Source organism: Aquarana catesbeiana, linkage group LG03 (assembly GCF_042186555.1).
Source record: "Aquarana catesbeiana isolate 2022-GZ linkage group LG03, ASM4218655v1, whole genome shotgun sequence".
In the NCBI taxonomy this organism is placed as follows: Eukaryota; Metazoa; Chordata; class Amphibia; order Anura; family Ranidae; genus Aquarana; species Aquarana catesbeiana.
The window spans coordinates 573,512,475-573,533,365 of NC_133326.1; the positions used below are offsets into that span (position 1 = coordinate 573,512,475).

At 45.3% G+C, this 20,891-nt stretch overlaps 1 protein-coding gene across 1 annotated transcript in view; it reads right to left on the minus strand.

The window, feature by feature from the left end:
- UPK3A (uroplakin 3A) overlaps positions 1-20,583 on the minus strand; it is a 43,750-nt gene extending 23,167 nt beyond the window's left edge. Inside the window, exons 1-2 of the mRNA XM_073621918.1 lie at positions 20,436-20,583; positions 3,209-3,343 (exon numbers count right to left, since the gene is read on the minus strand). Of these exons, the coding sequence (XP_073478019.1) occupies positions 3,209-3,343; positions 20,436-20,490 (190 nt within the window). The 5' untranslated portion in view covers positions 20,491-20,583. The remainder of the gene's footprint in view (positions 1-3,208; positions 3,344-20,435) is intronic.
- Positions 20,584-20,891: the final 308 nt, after the last annotated feature.

Below are 20,891 nucleotides of genomic sequence, written 5' to 3' on the forward strand. Positions count from 1 at the left end.
CGCTCAGGGATGCGGGTGTGGCAATATCCAGAAGAGTTTTCCTGACCAGGTTAGTGTTATAACCGCTGCGGGTGTACACACTAACATTTTCCCTGGTCTCTCCTAGGAGTCTACTCCTCTTTCAGGACATGCTGCCTGAGCCTCCCTGGCTCTCCTGGCTGGTTCCTGTGGTGTCTCCCCTCTGGAGGAAAACACAAATAACTGAGGAGCCAGCAGGGGAGGAGGAAATTTATAGAAGCTGGCGCAGGTGTTTCCAACAGAGGGGAGGAGCCAAGCTCTCAGGTGGCTGTCCTGAAAGACGATTAGGGGAAAACAATAAATTATTTTTTGGGGATATTCATTATAGCAAAAAGTAAAAAAGAATGCGTTTTTTTCAAAATCGTTGCTATTTTTTGTTTATAGCGCAAAAAATAAAAAACAGATGATCAAATACCACCAAAAGAAAGCTCTATTTGTGGGGAAAAAAAAAAGTCAATTTTGTTTGGGTACATCGCACGACCGCGCAATTGTCAGTTAAAGCGACGCAGTTCCGTATCGCAAAAAATGGCCTGGTCATTGAGCAGCCAAATCTTCCGGGGCTGAAGTGGTTAAACTGCCAGCCGCTCTACTAGAGTCTGGCATAGCACACTGTGTAAATCCTTTCTAAAAACGAGTAGTGCAAATAGCCATTTAGAACTGTCTTCAGGCCGGTCACGTGACTTGCGGCCTCTTTTCAGCTCCGATACACGGCTACTGCAGAAGCCCTGTCTTGAAGCTGTAAAGCGGCCGCGAGTCACATGACTGGCCTGAAGACAGCTCTAAATAGCCATTTACACTGCTCGTTTTTAGAAAGGATTTACAGTGTGCTTATGCCAGCCTTTAATAGACAGGCTGGCAGTGAGAATTTTAGGTTTTTCATTTTCAATAATAGCGGTGGGGGGCAGATAGAGAGGTCGCTGACAGGCAGGAAGGAGGGGGGGGGGGGGGTGAGAGCAGAGCAGGGCAGGGTATGACGGAGGAACGTACTTTGACCACGGTGATCAGGGACGAGTAGCCCTGGTTATCGTGGTAAGTTTAGAGAGGGGCATACAGGAAGTGGAGGGTTTAGGGGTTTTTTTTCACAGTTTAGAGGGAGGCAGATTACACAGCCCAAGCACTGTGCTGTTTAATCTGCTTTAAAAGGACCAGAATCTGTATTTTTTTTTTTGGGGTTAAACACTTAAGGAAAATGACCCCCCACTAGCTGGCCTGGTAACATCCATCATATAATCCTGCACAGAAGTCAAGTGACCAGCCCTTGGTGAATTCTACATAGCATTAGTGATCTGCAGTGAGGGCATCCCCCTTTATAGGCAACATTGCTGGACCAGTCTCACAAAGCAAAATGCAGCCTGTCCTCGCTATAGAATGCTTTGATCCTCACTGTCAAGTCCTGTCTTTTTCAGGTCACTGTAAAGGCTAGCTGCCAGAGGATTTCCACACACCTGCCAAACAGAATGGCCGATCCGGGCCTATGCAAGCATTTTTTGTTTACAAGTCAAGTACTCCTTTTTGTCAGCTTACAAAGCCCCCAAACCCCCCCCCCCCCCGCGCAAGTGTCAGTGTGTAATGATCACATAACTCAGATCAGAGCCGCAGATGTACATCGGTGTCTCTTCTCCTCCCCGGCTCCTTCCCTTATCTGTGTAAGAGGAAGTCATCAGAGCCAAGGAAGAGGCTGCGGCTTCAGTCCCCTCTGCCATGCGTCAGTGTGAAAGGCAGCCGGCGAGGAGAGATGCCGGCTGCCATACAGAGCCAGTATTGTAGTGCGTAGACCACCGAACACCCTGCCGGCAAGTCGCTGCTCCAGCAGGATTCAGTAGGCATGGTCCTGGCGGTATGGGTTCCTCTGCCCGCCGCCCCCACCCATGCTGGCACCCTCAGGCGGCTACCTGGGCTGCCTTATGGTGGCGCTGGCCCTGCACCTACTGAAGCATTGGAGAGAGCTGCGGATTTCTAACTTTAAACGAAGGGGGTTTAAAAAAGGAGAAGTGTAACCAAAGCTCTTTTGGCCATACTTCTCCTGTAGATCACAGGAGTGCACTCAGTTCTAAACTCCTGTGACCTAGATTCAGCTGAGAGCAGGCTAAAGCCTACTGACGGCTTAAATACCAGAGGCGGTCCAGGCTTTGCAGGGATCCCTACTATAATGTCAGGATCCTCTTAGATGCCTGAACAGCAGCTGGCTCAGGCTCTCAGCGCACTGCTGAGATCCTGAGCCAGCGGCTCCAGAGAGTGCTGTAGGGGCAGAGCAGAGAGTAGTGATTGAAACAATGTTTTGGGTGGACTGACAAAAGATTTTTGGATAAAGTGGAGAATGATTGGCAATTAGCTGCTTTGTTAGGTTTTTATAGACATACTGTATGTCCCTCTGGGAGGACTTTCCTCACACCTTGTCCTATGGACAGAAGTGATAAAAAAAAAAAAAAAAAAAAAAAAAAAAAAAAAGAAGGGGGGAGAGGAAGACCTGAAGGGAATGGTCCACACTCCAAAAACAACAAAAATCAGCCATTAACTGACCCTATACTACCTTATATTTGCTTAAAAAGACCTTGGAATTGATTTACTAAAACTGGAGAGTGCAAAATCTGGTGCAGCTCTGCAGAGAAACCAATCAGCTTCCAGATTTTATTGTCAAAGCTTAAAAATTGAACAAGCTGAAGTTCAAAGCCGATTGGCTACCATGCACAGCTGCACCAGATTTTGCACTTTTCAATTTTAGTAAATCAACCCCACTGCCACCAGACTGTAGAGACCTTTCTTGTGACATCCAAAAGCCTTGAGACTGCTGCCATCTTGGATACGATGTCAAAAACCCCAGCACTGTCACTCAAGTGACACTCTATAGTGCATCTACCTAAAAGACTATATAGGAAGGTTAGGTAAGGGGAGAGGCAGCTGGGCCAGCACAGACAGCAAATAGACACTCCCAGGAGAGGAAATGGCTATGAAGTGCGAAGGGGGAAGTGGTAGGGTTTTGGCTCTTGGAGTGGTCTTGTTTTCTAGCAAGTTCGCACTGCAAGTGAATAGAAAAAAAAAAAAAAAATTGTATATAGTTTGTTTACCAAAAAGAAAATCTCGGCAAGAAAATGTCTGTTCCTTTACCTGCAATTTTTTTTGTACATTTTGTGATTAACTGATACGCTGTGCTAATTTCAACATTTTCATCTAGTAGTTAAGCAGTACTTACCACTCCGGACCACGTACAGATATACGGTCTCTGTAGTCTGTCTGTAGCAGTAGGGCTTTTCCAAAGCAATGGTGGTCTGGGTTGGGTTAAACTGGAAGATTTTACCATTTGCCAACAATGGCACCACAGCTACAGCTGAAGAATGGAAGGAATGAAAGCAATTGAATAAAGCTAAATATATGCAAAGAATACTTAAGCATATTGCATGGCAAAAAAAACAAAAAAAACAAAAAAACCACCACACATGCATTTTATAAAAAGAAAGTGTATAAAACATTTATAAAGAAGAGAGGGGGGGGGGGGGACTTAAAAACTACTAGAAGTACCCAATCTAGCCTGTAATCTACAGTAGCACTCTGCAATCATGCTTGGCTGCATGCACATGTCCCAATCGTAAACATACTAACTGGAGGGGAGAGCAGAGTGATGACCCATCAATCAGCTGCTTCTTCAGCATCCAATCTGCAGGGTCTATGTGAGCCTTCTGTCACTTGCATGACTGATTCCATTGAGTTGGATTTTAGATTGTAAGCTCTCACAACCCTTCTTACCCTCTTGTCTTAAAACTGTTGTGTAACCGTACTGTCTCCCTTTGTTGGTATATTACTGCACAAACTGTTGGAACTCGCTAAATCATGAATAATAATCACCAAACCCCCAAAAATATGTGTAATAATATCAACACTGGTTGAACAGGACTGCAATTCTTTTGGCAGGCAAAAGAACTCCCATATATGTTCTTTAATTGTGTACTCCAAAGTTTACTTGATGTTCAGGCTAAAGACAAGATGGGTGATTTTGAGGGTGAAAAAAAAAAAAAAAAAAAAAAAAAAAAAAAAGAAGAAGGAAGAAGAAGGAGGGGAATCCTAAAGTGTGATTTAATGTCTTTTATGTAAATAAAACTAGACATTTTGGAACTCATTTACAAACCACCTATGAAGAGCTGCATTGCTATAACATGGGAAAAGTTCAAGAAAAGTCTAGCTGAGTAATGCAAGGCTTCCTAAATTTTTTTTTTTTTTTTTTTAAATGCTCTAATGATCCCAAACTGACTTAAACATGCCAAACCATGGAACTTCAGGCAGCATAGCCAGGTTAGTGACCTCTTTTCTCCACTGCAGTTAATAAATATTAAAGGCCAACTTTCTAATTAATACTTACTGGCTCTGTGCAACGATATTGCACCGAGCAGTTCCTTACCTCCTCATCTGTCCCCCACCTGTGCGGTCCATTGCTTCTTCCTCCAAGTGCCCCCTTAGCAAGCCATGTGCTATGAGGGCACCTGTGCAGGCAGGCAAGCTTGCTCGCAGGCCTGGTTGTGTGTATCCATAGATATATACAGCACCGGTAAGTCATGCAAAAAAACTCCCTCCTCACAGAAGTTTGACTAAAAACAGCAGGAGCCAATGCCTCCCACTGTCCTCAGGGTCTCCTGTGAGACCTGGAAGAGGAGAGTGATGCTGCAGCTGGGACAGCGCTGGATTGGTGAGAGGAGGCAGGTAAATGGGAGTTAGAACAAGTAGTGGGATTTTTGTTTTACCTTAATGCAAAACAAAACAAAAAAAAAAAATACAAGGGTAAACAAACCTTTTTTAAGATTAGAACCACTTATAGCTTAGTCCTTCACTCACACCTGGCCTGTCAACTAAGAAAAAAAAAGGAGCATCTTCACTCGCCAATTAGCAAATTCCTTTTAGGCTGGACGGACACACACACACACACACACACACACTACAATCTGACTGTACAATCTCCATTATAGTTACTAAATCGATGTCATGCGTGTCACAGATCAGCTGCAGAGCTGTGTCTCACCTTTACTACTGTAGGCCGGCTGGCACCTGTTTCCTCCATCTTGTGTCAAGCTCTGCAGCTATGGGTTTCGCCGGCTCCACCCGTTGTAAAAGTGGGTGGAACTCCACTTTAAGCAACTCTTCAGCATCCCTCACTAAACTGTGCACTGTAAACGAATTAGATTTTTTTTTTTTTTTCCCCAGCACCTACTGTATATCTGCTGTATTCATTTTTCACTTCCACCTCCCTGGCCGCGGCCCATCGCATCATTTCCTGTTTGCAATGCCTTCTGGGAAGGGGCGGCAACTTCCTCTGACACTGCTGTTGCTATGGAAACCTGACCTGAAACCTATTACACTGCTTGTGCTGCACTGAGCATGTGCGAGATCTGCAAGGATGAGATCCAGGAAGAAATACAGTCTGGCTTCAGATGCCCACACTTAAGATGGCCACGGCCTGCTGCAAGTTTATGAAATAACAAACTACTGCTATAAACTAACAAAACAGACCTTAGTTTACAGACTAACTTTAGCTTTAACTAGAATACATTAAGCTTGTGTATTATAGGGGTATTTTTATTTAAAAAGTATAATTTCGGCCGGAACACCACTTTAATATAGGATTCCTTCCTGCTACTTCCTGTCCAGCCCCTCATATGTTTCTCTATTTAAATCCCTTCTGACCAGCTACTGGTTGCTTGAGCAACATTTGTTTCTAAAGCTCCCTTCATGTAACCTGCCTTAACCTGAACTCTTGTGAACTGATCTCTTGTGTACCGACTCGGCTTGTTCTGATTACGTTGTCTGCAGCCCGCCCTGACCTTGGCTCGCTATCCGGCTCTCCTTTGCTTCATCCACCCATCCATCCTTGTCTGACAGTGTCTTCTGGTACTTCCCACGCGAGCAGGGTGAACCCGGGGGTTGTGACCTGGGGTCAGCACGCAGCTAAGCCCAAACCCTCATGAGGGGGTCCCTGGCAGAATACTGTCTGGCCCTTAGACTCCACGCCTTGGGGGATCCCATGTCACCTGCTCGCCTGTGGGCTCACTGTAGGTAGTACCGTGACAGTTTGCTCAAGCCATGAGCGCCTCTGAGAATCGGCCACTGACCGAGGATCAAATGCAACATCTAGTTCAGAGATTTAGCTCCCAGCAAGCAAACCAAGAGCAAATAATGCTGGTTCTTCAGGATCTTGCCTCCCGTCTGGATCGTCTGCAACTCACTACAACTTCAGCTCCTCCCGTTCCTGCTTCTGCTTCAGCTGCTCCCATGTTACCTGCTACACCTGGCAATCCCTGCCTGCATCTGCCGTCGCCACCTCGTTTTTCTGGCGACCCTAAGGCTTGTTGGGGCTTCATTAATCAGTGTTCCATCCACTTTGAACTTTCCAGGCACCATTTTCCAACTGATTGCACCAAAGTCGCATATATTATCGCTCTCCTCTCCGGTGATGCTCTAGCTTGGGCCTCCCCACTCTGGGAATCACACGATTCTATCGCCTCCGACCTCCAACTCTTTTTGGATGCATTCCGGAAAACTTTTGATGAGCCCAGCAGAGCGTCTTCAGCTGCTGGGGCCCTCCGTCTTCTTCAGCAAGGAATGACAGTCGGCCAATACGCAGTTCAATTCCGTACGCTGAACTCAAATGGAATAATGAGGCCCTTACTGCTACCTTCTGGCAAGGCCTATCTGAGCGTGTCAAGGATGAACTCGCTGGGCGCACCATTCCTACCACTTCTGATGACTTAATCGCATTGAGCATTCAAATAGACATTCGCTTCCAGGAGCGGGCCCTGGAGAAATCCATATCCAGTCATCCCCCTGCTGGCCGTCCAGCACAGGTAGTCCAAAGACCTGTGGAATCCTCTCCGTCTTCAACCTCTCACACGTTGGAAGAACCTACGTAGCTTGAGCGAACTCGCCTCACTCCCGAGGAACGTGCCCGACGCATGGGATTGGGCTTGTGTCTTTATTGCGATGAAGGACATCTTTTGAACTCCTGTCAAGTCCGTCTGGGAAACTCCAGGGTCTAGGTCACTTGGAGGGAGGTGATCTAGACCGATCCTTTGATTTTGTCCGCTTCCCTTGTTTCACCCTTCCCGTGGCTATCCACTGGGCTCAAAACGCCTATCAACTCTCTGCATGCATGGACTCTGGTGCTGCCAGGAATTTCATTGAACAACCAATCTTTAGCTTCCGAGTTGGGCATCACCTTTGTTGCCTTGGTTATACCCCTCTCTGTGACCGCAGTAGATGGCTTCTTCTTGCCTATGAGCCCCATCCGCTTTAAAACCCCTCCTATTGTGTTAAGCATTGGGGTTTTACATGATGAGGAGATCTTTCCTAATTCTGCCTAAATCCTCCAGTCCCATCATCCTGGGCCTTCCATGGTTGCAGAAACACTCCCCGCATCTTGACTGGAATTCTGGACAAGTATTGGCTTGGGGTCCTCGGTGTCAGCAACAATGCATTTCCAAGGTGCTACCTCCTCCTTCCATTCCCTCTGGCTGAGACCTCCACAACTCCCATGTTGCCTTCCCAACATCAGTCCTTCCGAGATGTTTTCTGCAAAAAGTCCGCTGATCGCCTTCCTCCTCACAGAGACTATGACTGCTCCATTGATCTTTTACCTGGGACCTCTCCTCCCCGAGGCCGAGTTTACTCTCTATCTATCCCTGAGACACAAGCCATGTCTGAATACATTCGGGAAAACCTGCAAAAGGGTTTCATCAGGAAATATAACTCACCTGCCGGAGCCAGGTTCTTCTTTGTAGCGAAAAAAGATGGTTCACTCCATCCGTGCATCGATTACAGGGGTCTTAACGCCATCACCATGAGGAACCGATACCCTCTTCCTTTAATTTCAGAACTCTGACAGACTGCGAGGTTCTTTACTGTTTTTTACTAAAAACTGGATCTTAGAGGGGCCTACAATTTAATAAGAATCCGGGAAGAAGACGAATGGATGATCGCCTTTACACCAGGGACGGACATTATGAATATCTTGTGATGCCCTTTGGCTTATGCAATGCCCCAGCGATCTTCCAAAATTTGGTTAATGAGATCTTCCGCGACCTTCTGCATGTCTGTGTTATTGTATATCTGGATGACATTCTTATTTTCTCACCAGACTTACTTACCCATCGTCTTCATATGAAAGCTGTGCTACAGCGTCTACGGGACAATTGTCTATATGCAAAAAATTGGAGAAATGTCTATTTGAACAAACTCAAGTTCCATTTCTGGGCTACATAATCTCGTCACAGGGCCTCCTCATGGAGCCATCCAAACTTCGGCCATTTCTGAGTGGCCCCAACCCTCTGGTCTTAAAGCCACCCAACGCTTTTTGGGCTTCACCAATTACTATTGCCAATTCATCCGTAACTACTCCACCTTGGTGGCCCTCATTACATCTCTCACCCGCAAGGGTGTCAATGCTCGGCTCTGGTCCCCTGAAGCCATTGATGCTTTCCTCAAACTCAAGGCAGCCTTCCTCTCCGCCCCAATTCTCCTACGTCCGGACATTACAAAGCCCTTTTCTTTGGAGGTAGAGGCCTCTTCAGTAGGAGTCGGTGCCGTCCTACTCCAAGCTCAGAAGGGCAAGTCTCAGCCTTGCTGATTCTTATCCAAGACATTTTCTGATGTAGAGAAGAACTATACCATTGGGGACCACGAGTTACTCACTATTAAACTAGCTCTTCAAGAATGGCGACATCTTCTAGAGGGTTCTCCCCATTGTATTACCATCTATACTGATCATAAAAATCTGCAGTATTTACAATCCACAAAATGCTTGAACCCACGTCAAGCTCGCTGGGCCCTCTTTCGCCCGCTTCAAGTTTAACATTACTTTTCGTCCAGGTGCCAAAAACCTTCGAGCTGATGCCTTGTCCAGGTCGTTTGATGTCAACGATTCTGAGAATCACCTAGATCAGTGATGGCAAACCTTGGCACCCCAGATGTTTTGTAACTACATTTCCCATGATGCTCCTACTACACTGCAGAGTGTACGAGCATCATGGGAAATGTAGTTCTAAAACATCTGGGGTGCCAAGGTTCACCATCACTGACCTAGATCCTGGTCCCATCATCCCTCCGCATCGTATTCTATCCACTACTCAGCTCCGGTCTACGCAGCCTCCTCCTGGTAAAACTTTTGTAGTTCCCACAGTTCGTCCCAAACTCCTTGCTTGGACACATGACTCCAAGTTCTCTGGACATCCTGGCATACCTCATACTTGTGACCTTCTTCAGCGTCATTACTGGCAGCCTTCTCTTCGTAGGATGTCAAGGAATACGTTCAAGCTTGTACGATTTGTGTACTATCCAAATCTTCCACGTCTGCCCCTGCTGGGTTGCTTCTGCCCTTACCAGTGCCCAATATACCTTGACGTTGTATTTCGGTTCTCCAAAACGGGTCACTTGATTCCTCTCCCGGGCCTACCTTCTGATCCCAGTCTTGCCACAACTTTCATTAAGGAGATTTTTCGTCTTCATGGGATGCCTTCTCACATCGTCTCAGACAGAGGAGTTCAATTTACTGCTCGGTTTTGGAGAGCCTTGGCCAGCTCCTTTGGGAATAAATTGGATTTTTCATCTGCCTTTCATCCCCAGTCCAATGGGCAAACGGAACGTGTCAATCAAAATGTAGAACGTTTTCTCCGTGCCTTCATCTCAGCCCACCAAGATGACTGGGTGGACCTTTTGCCCTGGGCAGAGTTTGCCTTAAACCATCACTTCAATGCCAGTTCTGGAAAATCTCCCTTCTTCACTGTTTACGGGCAGCATGCATCTGTTCCCTTTCCTGTTCCCATTTCTCCTCTTGTAACAGCAGCAGCTGAAACCCAAAGGTCCTTCAACTCAATCTGGAAATAAGTCTCTGAAAATCTTCATCTAGCTGCTTCCAGGCATAAAATGGTAGCAGATTGTCATCGCCGTCCGGCTCCTAAGTTCCTGCCTGGCGATAGAGTTTGGCTCTCTACCAAGCACATCTGACTCCGGGTGCCCTCAATGAAATTTGCCCTTCGCTTCATTGGTCCGTTTCCTATTCTCCGTCAGATCAATCCAGTTGCTTTCAAGCTCCGTCTGCCCTCTCATCTCAGGATACCCAATGCCTTCCATGTCTCCCTGCTCAGGCCACCGGTACGCAATCGCGTCTCTTGCCCCTTTTCTCACCCCACTCCTGTGGCTGATACCACGGATCAGTATGAGATTAAAGAAATATTGGACTCCAAGTACTCCCAAGGGAGGCTACTCTATCTGATTGACTGGAAGGGTTATGGTCTGGGGGAGAGGTCTTGGGTTCCTGCCACCGATGTCTCAGCCCCACGTTTGGTGACCAGATTCCATCAGAAATTTCCCTCCAAGCCAGCCCCCAGATGTGTAGGGGGACCTCGTAAGAGGGGGGGGGGGGGGGGGGGGTACTGTCACAAATCAGCTGCGGAGCTAATCTGTGTCTCACCTTTACTACTGTAGGCCGGCTGGCACCTGTTATTTCCTCCATCTTGTGTTCAGCTCTGCTGCACTCTGCAGCTATGGGTGTCACCGGCTCCACCTGTTGCTTAATATATGATTCCTTCCTGCTACTTCCTGTCCAGCCCCTTATGTGTTTCTCTATTTAAATCCCTTCTGACCAGCTACTGGTTGCTTGAGCAACATTTGTTTCTAAAGCTCCCTTCGTGTAACCTGTCTTAACCCGACCTCTCGTGAACTGATCTCTTATGTACCGACTCGGCTTGTTCTGATTACGTTGTCTGCAGCCCACCCTGACCTTGGCTCGCTATCCGGCTCTCCTTTGCTTCATCCACCTATCCATCTTTGTCTGACAGTGTCTTCTGGTACTTCCCTAGCGAGCAGGGTGAACCCTGGGGTCAGCACACAGCTAAGCCCAAACCCTCGTGAGGGGGTCCCTGGCAGAATATCGGCTGGCCCTGGGGGATCCCGTGTCACCTGCTCGCCTGTGGGCTCACTGCAAGTAGTACTGTGACAATGCGATTCTATACGTAGTCCATTTTTATTACTATACAGGATTTATATAGCACCAACAGTTTGTGCAGCTCTTTACAATATAAAGGGGACAGTAAAATTACAACACAGTTTAATACAGAAGGAATTAGGAGGGCCCTGCTCATGGAGCTTACAATTTCAAGGAAGTGGTACAAAAGGTAATAGCTGCAGGGGGTGTTCTAATGGAGGTGACTGAAGTATAGTTTTTTAGGTTGTGATGGGGTAGGCTTCCCTGAATAAATTAGTTTTCAAAAGATTACCTAATGATGGACAGGGTAGAGGCTTACCGGATATACTGGGATAGGGAGTTCCAGAGGATTGGAGGAGAGGTTCAGGAAAAGTCCTGGAGGAGTTCATGAGGAGGTAACAAGGGTGCTAGTGAGCAGAAGGTCTTGGGAAGAGCAAAGGTGCCGATTTGGGCAGTAGCTGCAGATGAGGTTGGTGATGTAGCTGGGGGCAGTATTATGGATGGCTTTGTACATTGTGGTTAGTATTTTGAATTTTTAAACATTGGGCTAGTGGAAGCCTGTGAAGGGCAGAGAGGGGAAGCAGTCACAGGTCGATTAGTAAGGTGTATAAATCTACGAGCAGCATTCATAGTACACTGAAGGGAAAATAGCCTGTGTAAAAGTAGGCCAGTGAGGTGGGAGTAGCAGAAGTCAAGGCTGGATATAACCAAGGAGTGAATAAGTTGTTTTGTAGCAAGGTTAGTCAGGAAGGGGCAGATTCTGGAAATAATGCAAGGTTTGGGTGGCAATATTTAGTCAGCGATTGGCTGTGGGGCCCAAAGGAGAGGTCAAAGTCTAGGATTACACCCAGCACCCTGCCATGTGCAGAGGTACCAATTTATTACATCTCAGTTTTAGAAAGAGCGAGTATGAGGAAATAGTGTGACATCCATACGGATATGTCACTCAGTAAATTTTTAATATGCGAGTAGACCGAGGGAGTGAGCTGGGGAGTAGAGAAAAAGATCTGGATATCGTTAGCGTAGAGGTGGTATTGGAAGCCATGTGAGGTTATCAACTGTCCCAGGAAAGAGATGTAGAGAGAGAACAGGAGGGGTCCAAGGACAGATCATTGGCGTACCCAAACAGAAAGAGGAGCGGAGGAGATAGTGTTGTACATGACACTGAAAGTGCACTGAGATAGGTAGCAGGAGAACCAGAAAAGAGCAGAGTCAGAGTAAGGTGTTAAGGGTAGAAAAGAGTTGACCAGGCTTGGATAAGAGGATTTGATGAGTGGTGTAGTAGGTTTGTTTAGCAGCATGAAGGCAGGAGTTGTATTTAAGGAGGACAGATTTGTAGAGGGTGAAGTCTTGCAGGGATTAAGTTTTGCACCACCCTTGCTCAAGAGCCTGACTACGTCTCTTGAGACTTCTGGTTTGGTCTGTTTGCCAAGGCCTGGTTCTGCAAGTAGAGAGAGGATTACAATACATAGTATTTGGCAGAGCTAAAGAAAATTATTAATTGTTATATAGGTCTAGCAAGTTTATGGCTCTGCACTAACACTCGGGGCTGTGAGAGGAAAGCGATGCAAACAAAACTATGCCTGTTCCTCCTCTCTGCTACCCATTCACAGAAGCCTTTATATTTTTTGTGAAAGAGTTCACATTATACAAAGGCTTCTGTGATTAGGCAGGAAGAGGGAAGGAGCAGGCATAGCAACTGCACTGACTAATGTTGAAGAAGCTTAAACCTGAAGCATCAGTCGGCCTGGTTTACACTGATGCAAAGTGGGCAGTAAAATGCCCATCTTACAGTTGTGGCATGGTAATGCCATTAAAATTCCCCGTTCAGCAAAAAAAAAAAAAAATAAGGGTGCTCTGTGCAATATTGCTATAAATAACATAGGTAATGAATAATAATATGCAGTTGGTACAATACATAAACCAGCTGCTATTTGCTAATAAACCACATACATAAAGTGCACATTTAAATAGATACGCAATTAGTACTAATTGCTAGTGAAGTGATGAGATATATATTGTGTACTAGCAAAATACTGATGAATAGTCCTAAATGAGTACCATCAGCTAGGCTACTACACAGGGCTCTTGATGGCAGCCTCACTGGAAAGCAAACAGCATCTCTTCAGCCTAAGCTGTCAATCAATCTCAAGGAGTGTTACAATGCGATGGCTCTGGTGTAAATATGAATGACTTGTATTCGTAAAAGATAGGTCATATACTTGCAGATGTCGACCCCAAAAAAAAAAAAAAAAAAAAAAAAAGAGAAAAGGCAATATGGTGAAGTATTGCGGAGCAAAAAGATCACTTGCGCATCATGGCGCTACTCACAGAATACACGGTTGCAATCAGGCATGTCAGAAAACTTCCGCGATCGCCGCTTACAGCGTGCGTTCCACGGGAACAGGAATAAGCGTCACTGGTTAGACGTGAGTCGGATGTTTCGTTGACGTGTTTCGCCCCTCCCCCAGGGCGTCAAAGATTTTTGGGGTCGACATCTGCAAGTATATGACCTATCTTTGGGGTCTCATGGGCTGTCCTGGAAGACGCTTGGAGAAAATTAGGCTTTGGGTGTTGGCGGTGCCTTCACAACCACTGTTGAGTAATGGCTGTGCATCGTCAAGGCGCAAGTGGCTGACGCTGTGTTCAAATAACTCAGCTGACTTCTTCAGGAGTGATGCTGGGGCTATGGCAGGAAAAGCTGTGGACAAGGAGGCAGAATAAGCCACTCTGTCAGCTGTGGTGGACTGCGCACTAGTCTCTGCTTGGGTGATAGAGGATGGTTTGTTAAGCCAGTCCACCACCTCCTCTGCATGCTGTGGCTGGATAGCATGGGCAACATCACTAAACAAACAGAGGAAATGATGCCCTGCCTGAGAACGGACCACGTCCACCTATGCCTGTGGACGCTGCTGTCCCCCTCACAGTGCCATGGGAACACCTCTCCTTGTTGGCCTCCCAGACATGATTTGGGGGGGGGGGGGGGGGGGGTGACTTCCAAACAAAGGGTAATAAGGATGGGGAAATGTGTACATGGATGCACTTTAAATCAATGGAAAGTTATGTTTGGAGCCCCCCCCACCCCCCTTTTCCTTACCTGAGCCAGATCGTTCCAGTGATGGGGACGAGCACAGCAGCTCCAGTCCTCATTGGATAGATTGATAGCAGCAGGAGCCATTGATCAAATCCAGTGACACGGGAGCCGGGGCAGAGTCCTGCTGTCTGTGTCAATAGACGCAGCAGGACTCAGGAGCGTGCCCGCATGAGTGCCCTCATGGAAAGTGGCTCTCCGAGGGGGCACTCAAAGGAGGAGGAGCCAGGAGCGCCGCGGGGGGACCCCAGAAAGGGAGGATCGGGGCTGCTCTGTGCAAAACCCTTGCGCAGAGCAGGCAAGTATAACATGTTTGTTATTTGAAAAAAAAAAAAAAACCCACTAACCTTTAACTTGAGTACTAATTACACAGACACTCCACTGACGCACTTTAATATGCTGCGGTAAACGTGCAATAAAGCACTGAAAAGTACTGCAGTAAACCTACCCTGACAAAATTAACCGACGCTAAAGTAAAAATGAATGGCCACCACTCACACTAGATTCACACTAAACTGATACTATACACTGACAATAGAATCACTATAGCACACTAACTCACTAGTAACACTGAACAGAGCCATCTCTCTCCATGCCAAGATCACACTGCAAATGGCCACTTTTGAAAGAATATTTTTATAGGGTGGGACTAAGAGCAATGAGCCATGATTGGATAGAGTCATCATGACAGTGTCCAATCATGGCTCTGATCGTGCTACGTGCCTTGATTAGGCAAAGTTTTATTGCTTCAGCTAATCAGGGCTTCCAATGCACTGTGCGGCAGCACAGTGCATTGTGGTCGTTCAGCAGGGGCGAACAAATGGTTGAACGCCCTGACAATTTCAATGTTTGCCAAAAAAGCGAACAGCCAATGCTCGGGCCGAATCGTTCGCCCAACTATATTGCCAAATAATATGAAGTCAGGATTCAGGCACCTATACTAACTGAATAAAATACATTTAAACCTGGGTTTTAAAAAGTTATTTTCTACACCATCTCAGCCACCAGCTCTGGACTCTTGGATGCAGCACCGTTGCTCATTGGCATGGCACTTTTTTTTTTTTGTATGGGAGGCAATAATTCTACATTAAATTTACCCTTTCCACACATTATTTCATCAAATAATAAAAAACTGATACGAATAACAAAAAGTAGCCTTTGTGGAGAGGTACATGGAGACTGTTATTGCTGACTTCCTATTTTACAAATGGAGGTCCCGATTCCTCTAGATCTTTAACGAGACCTCATTTAGAATACAGTGTCCAGTTCTGGAGGCCTCACTTGAACAAGGATGTTGCTAAAATAGAACGAGTCCAGAAACGGGTAATAAAAATGGTGAAAGGTGTGGGGGATAAAACAGATCAGAAGAGACTTCAGGAACTTAAAGTGGAGTTCCACTCAAAAAAAAAAAAAAAAAAAAATTTTCATTAAATGTGCATGAAATAAATTTTTTTTTTTTTTTTTTTTTACTCACCTCTTAATGCCTGTTGCTAGGGGGTCCCTCGTAATCTGCCTCCTTACGTCACATCCCTTGGCGCCGGAAGGGAGATCAGCTCTGCCCCCTTCCTCTAGGCAATCATCTGGGACACATCACAGGTCCCAGATGATTGAGCGGCCAGTCACGGCGTGGTGCGGCTCGCGCATGCGCAGTGGGTGCCCGGCTGTGAAGCCACAGCCAGGCGCACACAGTTACAATGCCAGCGCTGCCGAGCGAAGGGGGGAGACAAGCGAGGCTTCGATCCCCTGCATTGCTGGACCCTGGGACAGGCAAGTGTCCGATTATTAAAAAGTCAGCAGCTGCAGTATTTGTAGCTGCTGAATTTTTTTTTTTTTTTTTTTTTTTTTTAAGCGGAACTCCGCTTTAATATCTGCAGTCTGGGAGGAACGAAGAGAAAGGGGAGACATGATTGAAACCTTTAAAAACATAAAAGGGGGGCGAATACGGTTCAGGAGGGCAGACTTAACGGACTGCTCATCTTTTTTCTGCCGTCACTTTTCTACGTTTAACCTCAAGTAGCATTATGAATTTGTGTCTAGGGGGGTAGGTCTGCCAGTTGACCATACAAACCAATCACATTTCATATAGTTATGTGTAAAACTAATTTCGAATTTTTACCTACAGAGACATCTCCCCAGTGCATGCTGGAGAGCCTTTATTCATCTCTATGGGGAACAGAGAATGCCATATACATAAAACCAGTAGGTGCCTACATACTTTATAGCACTTTCATTGGTCAACATTTCCTGGCAATGCAAGTTGATTGGCAGGGATGGATTTTCCTGGCTGATCACCATTATTATTCCTGAGGCCATCATCCCCCACAGCATTTCCTCCCTACACATGCAAGATTCCCCACTAAACTGGCAATTGAATAAACCTTCAGTTAGAAGAAGTGCTGGATTAATAAGGGGGCTATTGCCCCAGGCCCCCCTGTTAGAGGGGGGCCCAGACTTCCTTTATTAAAGAAATAAATTATAAAATTTGTTTTATTTTTTTTTTTAAATCAACAAAGTGTGTGGGTGTCAGTATATGGAGCAGTTAAAGTAGAACTATAGGCATTGTTTTTTTTGCCATTTTGGATAGAGCAAGGGAAGGAAGTAACCTGTCAGATTTATTTTCATCATCTGTGTCCCATTGCAGAGATTCTTTCAACTTCCTATCCCATAGCCAAACAGGAAATCTCTGCAAATTAAGGGAATTCCTTGGGGGTCCCCAGAACTAGTGTCCCCATTATTACTCTTCTGGGTACAGCCCAAAATTTGGGGATTTTCTTCTTTCAATGATAATAGTAAACAGGACAAATACAGAGGTTGAATCTCCTTAACAGGGGCACAGACAGCAATAAAAACAGACAAGTGTTCTAATCTATTTCTACTCTATCCAAAACTTTAAAAAAAATAATAAGTTTTGCCTTTATTTGTACTTTGCCTCTGATGTCCAGGCTTAAAGAAATATGAGGGCTTCTGGCAGATGTTTTACATTTCAGATTCTCATATTATTATTATACCATTTGAGATGTTTGTTTTGTAAAGCTGCCAACAAATGTTACAATTAGGATGTACAATCTCTTTAAAATGTAACAAAACCATGTAATGTGAGGGCCTACCCAAATAAACAATTCAACTTGCATTTAATTATGTAGGCCTTGTACTATATACTATATAGTTCTTGGTAGATCTAAAGAGATTGTACAACCAGCTTAAAGCTGAATTCTGGGTATAGCTATTTTTTGCATTGTTAAAATTAGTCCAGCTTGGGTCAATGTGTGCATGTATGTGCCATACCTGGACGACCTCTCTAGAAGGTGAACATCACTGTAGTTGGCAGCCACTGGGCCATACTGCCGCTTAGTGAACACAGAGGGGACGCTCAGAGATGTCTCCACCTTGTCAAATCAGAGAATGCTTTGCCCTTATTGAGAGAATGCAGATTGTTCTGTGAATTGCACCCATGCCAAGTGAGCCCCTCCTGTGGTCACTAAGCAGCAGTTCAACACGGGACCTACAGGACAGCAGCAACCACTGTTGTAGCGGTGCCTACTACAGGGATTTTCATGTTCCAGGGGAATCCGCAAGGTATTGCACATGCATACTTACATTGGTCTACACAAAAAAAAAAAAGTAAAATAAAAAAACAAAAATAAATAATAAAAAAACACCACACAACACACACCCCAACAGTCCTTGGATAATAAAGTGTAAGTAACCCCCCCCCCCCCCCCATTGTTTTCAGCCAAGGAAGTTGCCATCTTTGCCTCTGTTTAATCTACAGCTGCCATGATGCTGCACATGTGATCAGTTATGACACCAGCCGTTGGTTGCTTTGACAGTTTGGTTGAGAGCACAACCAATGGGAGTGTTACATTTCCAGCACATGCGGGAAATGAAATGGTTTTATTTCTGCTTTAAGGCCTCATGCACACTGGATACTAAAATAACGTTATAAAAACACCAGTAGCTTTGCAGTGAGTTTTTCAACGTTTTTGCAATAGCGTTTTTTCCGCATTAGCGTTTTTTTTCCTCAATAGATTAAAAACGCTGGTGAGCAGCGTTTGAGCGTTCATCAGCGATTTTTGACGTTAGAGCGTTATTGCAGCTGAAAAAAAAAAACTCCTCTCAGAACCCACTAGTTTTGTTTTTTTTTTTTTTTAAAAGCCAAAAAATGCCCAAGCCAAAAACTGCTGATAACAGCCTATATTTGCATGGACACATAGGATAACATGGAGTGTTTAATGACTGTAGGAAAAAAAAAAAAAAAAAAAAAAAAAAAAAAAAAAAAAAACAAAACACCACACACACACACACACAACGTCTGAAGCCAAAAACAGCTACTGTAAAAACATCCAGTGTGCATGAGGCCTACGGCTGGGTTCACACGTGTGGTGCGAATTGAAGCTGTTTTCCCAGCTAATTGACAAAGTTGTTCAGCGATTTAGGATTAGGTCAGAATTTTATCCTGTTCACACAGAAGCGTTCCCATAGAAGTCAATAAGTCTGTATTCGCTCCTGACCCGGACCGCGCTGCTCAGAAAACTGAGGCTGGGTTCACACTTATGCGAATTGGATGCGGGGGTTTTCCCCGCATCCAATTCACATGAGAGGAGAGTGTGACTGGCTCTCAATGGAGCCGGTTCAGGCTGGGTTCACACCCATGATGGATGGGGCTCGCAGCAGTCGTCCGGTGCATCCCCTTTCTGTTTCTATGACGAATCAGGGCTTAATTTTTGCCTGAATTCGGCCCTGAAAAAACTGAGCCAATGACGCACAGCGTTCCTGTGCAAGCTGCTCCGCAGCCGCAACGGAGATATACGTGAAGCGGCTTCATAGAGAGCCAGTCACAATCTCCTGTCATGCGAACTGGATGCGGAGAAACCCGTATTAGGTGTGAACCCAGCCTCACACATCTCCAGGGAGGCCGAGGAGCGCACAGCAGAAGGGTCCTGTGCGTCTTTGGCTCAGTTTCAGGTCTGAATTCAGTCCTAATTAGGACCTGAAACGCACCGGACCCCTGCTGTGAGCCACACACAGTCTGAACCCAGCCTGACAGGACTCTTTTTCAATTCACACTGAATCTGCACCAGACATATGTGAACAGGCACAATAGAAAGAAATGTTCTTTCACATGTCATGCACATTGGATGCGGTTCAAAATGCATCCAATTCACACAGGTGAACCTAGCCTTAGGGTGCAAGTGTGTAGAATTAGATTGACCACAATTGGCAGCAACAGACACAGCAAGGTATTCACAAACAATCCAAATGATCTGGTCACATCCACAGGTCTGTACGTGGAGCAATGGTCAGAGAATGTTCCAAAATCTGGCTGAGACCACTGTACAATTGTTCTCTGTTCTGCACCACAATAATATCTGGTAAAATTAATATTTTTTCCCCCCCCACTGGAAGGTTCTATGTCAACATATGAATACTGGCAAATATTTCACGGTCTAATGCCGCGTACACACGAGCGGACTTTACGGCAGACTTTCTGAATGAACGGACTTGCCTACACACAATCAACCAAAGTCCGACTAATTCGTACGCGATGACGTATGACCGGACTTAAGTAAGGAAGTTTATAGTCAGTAGTCAATAGCTGCCCTAGCGTGGCTTTTTGTCCGTCGAACTAGCATACAGACGAGTGGACTTTTCGACCGGACTCGAGTCCGTCGGATAGATTTGAAACATGTTTCAAATCTAAGTCAGTCCAACTTTTGAGAAAACAAAGTCCGCTGGAGCCCACACACGATCGAATTTTCCGACGAAATCCGGTACACTGGACCAAGTCTGCCGTAAAGTCCGCTCGTGTGTACGCGGCATTAGGGTCAGTTCACCCCACAATTTCTGCATGCCGGATGTGTTTCTGCACGATGGACATCTTTGATGCCGATGCATCGAAGATGCAGAGTTTCAGTACATCCCCCCCCAAATCTCAATTGGGGACATGTGCATTTTTTTTTTTTTTTTTTTTTTTTTTTTTTTTTTTTTTTTTTTTTTTTATAACTTTTGCCACGTTCCATACAGAAAAACAAAAAAACAAAAAAACAAAAAAACAAAAAAAAAAAAAAAAAAAACAAAAAAACACACCCACACACCACTCTACCTTTTGTTGACTGCACTGGAACACATTGCACTGGTTTGAATTAGGGCTACTGGAATCCATGTTAAACACCGTCCATGTGTTTTGATGCAGAATAAAAAATAAACACACTGGGCTGCATCTGGTATGAACCAGCACTGATCGTTCTCAGGGAGAGATCTGCTCATGTATGTCAAGCCTAAGCTTTTTATAATAATCCATCATCCCATGACCTAACTGCACAAAGCAGCCCAGATTATTAAAAAAATATCTCTTAAAAAAATACTCACCCAGATTATCCTGCAGCAACCAAGCAAAGAGCAGTAAATATGTCGTTTTCCCCATGACTGCAGAGAGATACACAGAGAGGACAACAATCCAGAACTCAGCAACTGAAACTCTCAATTCCAGTCCAGAACAAAATCACCTGCAGGTGTAACTTTTGGCTCCACCCTCTTCCATCCACCAATCAGAGTGCATCTAGAGGAGTTCCAGAAGGCTATTTAGGTAAGGTGTGGTGAAGTTTCTGTCCAACTGTGCTGTGCATATGTATACAAAACTGAGTACAGAAGTGTGATGGACACAAGTGATAAACACAAAGTTTGGGTGAAAGGATACTTTTGTATTTATATATATATATATACATGTAGTATTACATTATTTTTGGTGAGATATAAAATGGTAATTTGGAGCCCAGGCATGCAGGTGTAAAAAAAAATACTGATATCTATGCAGTCTTGCTTACT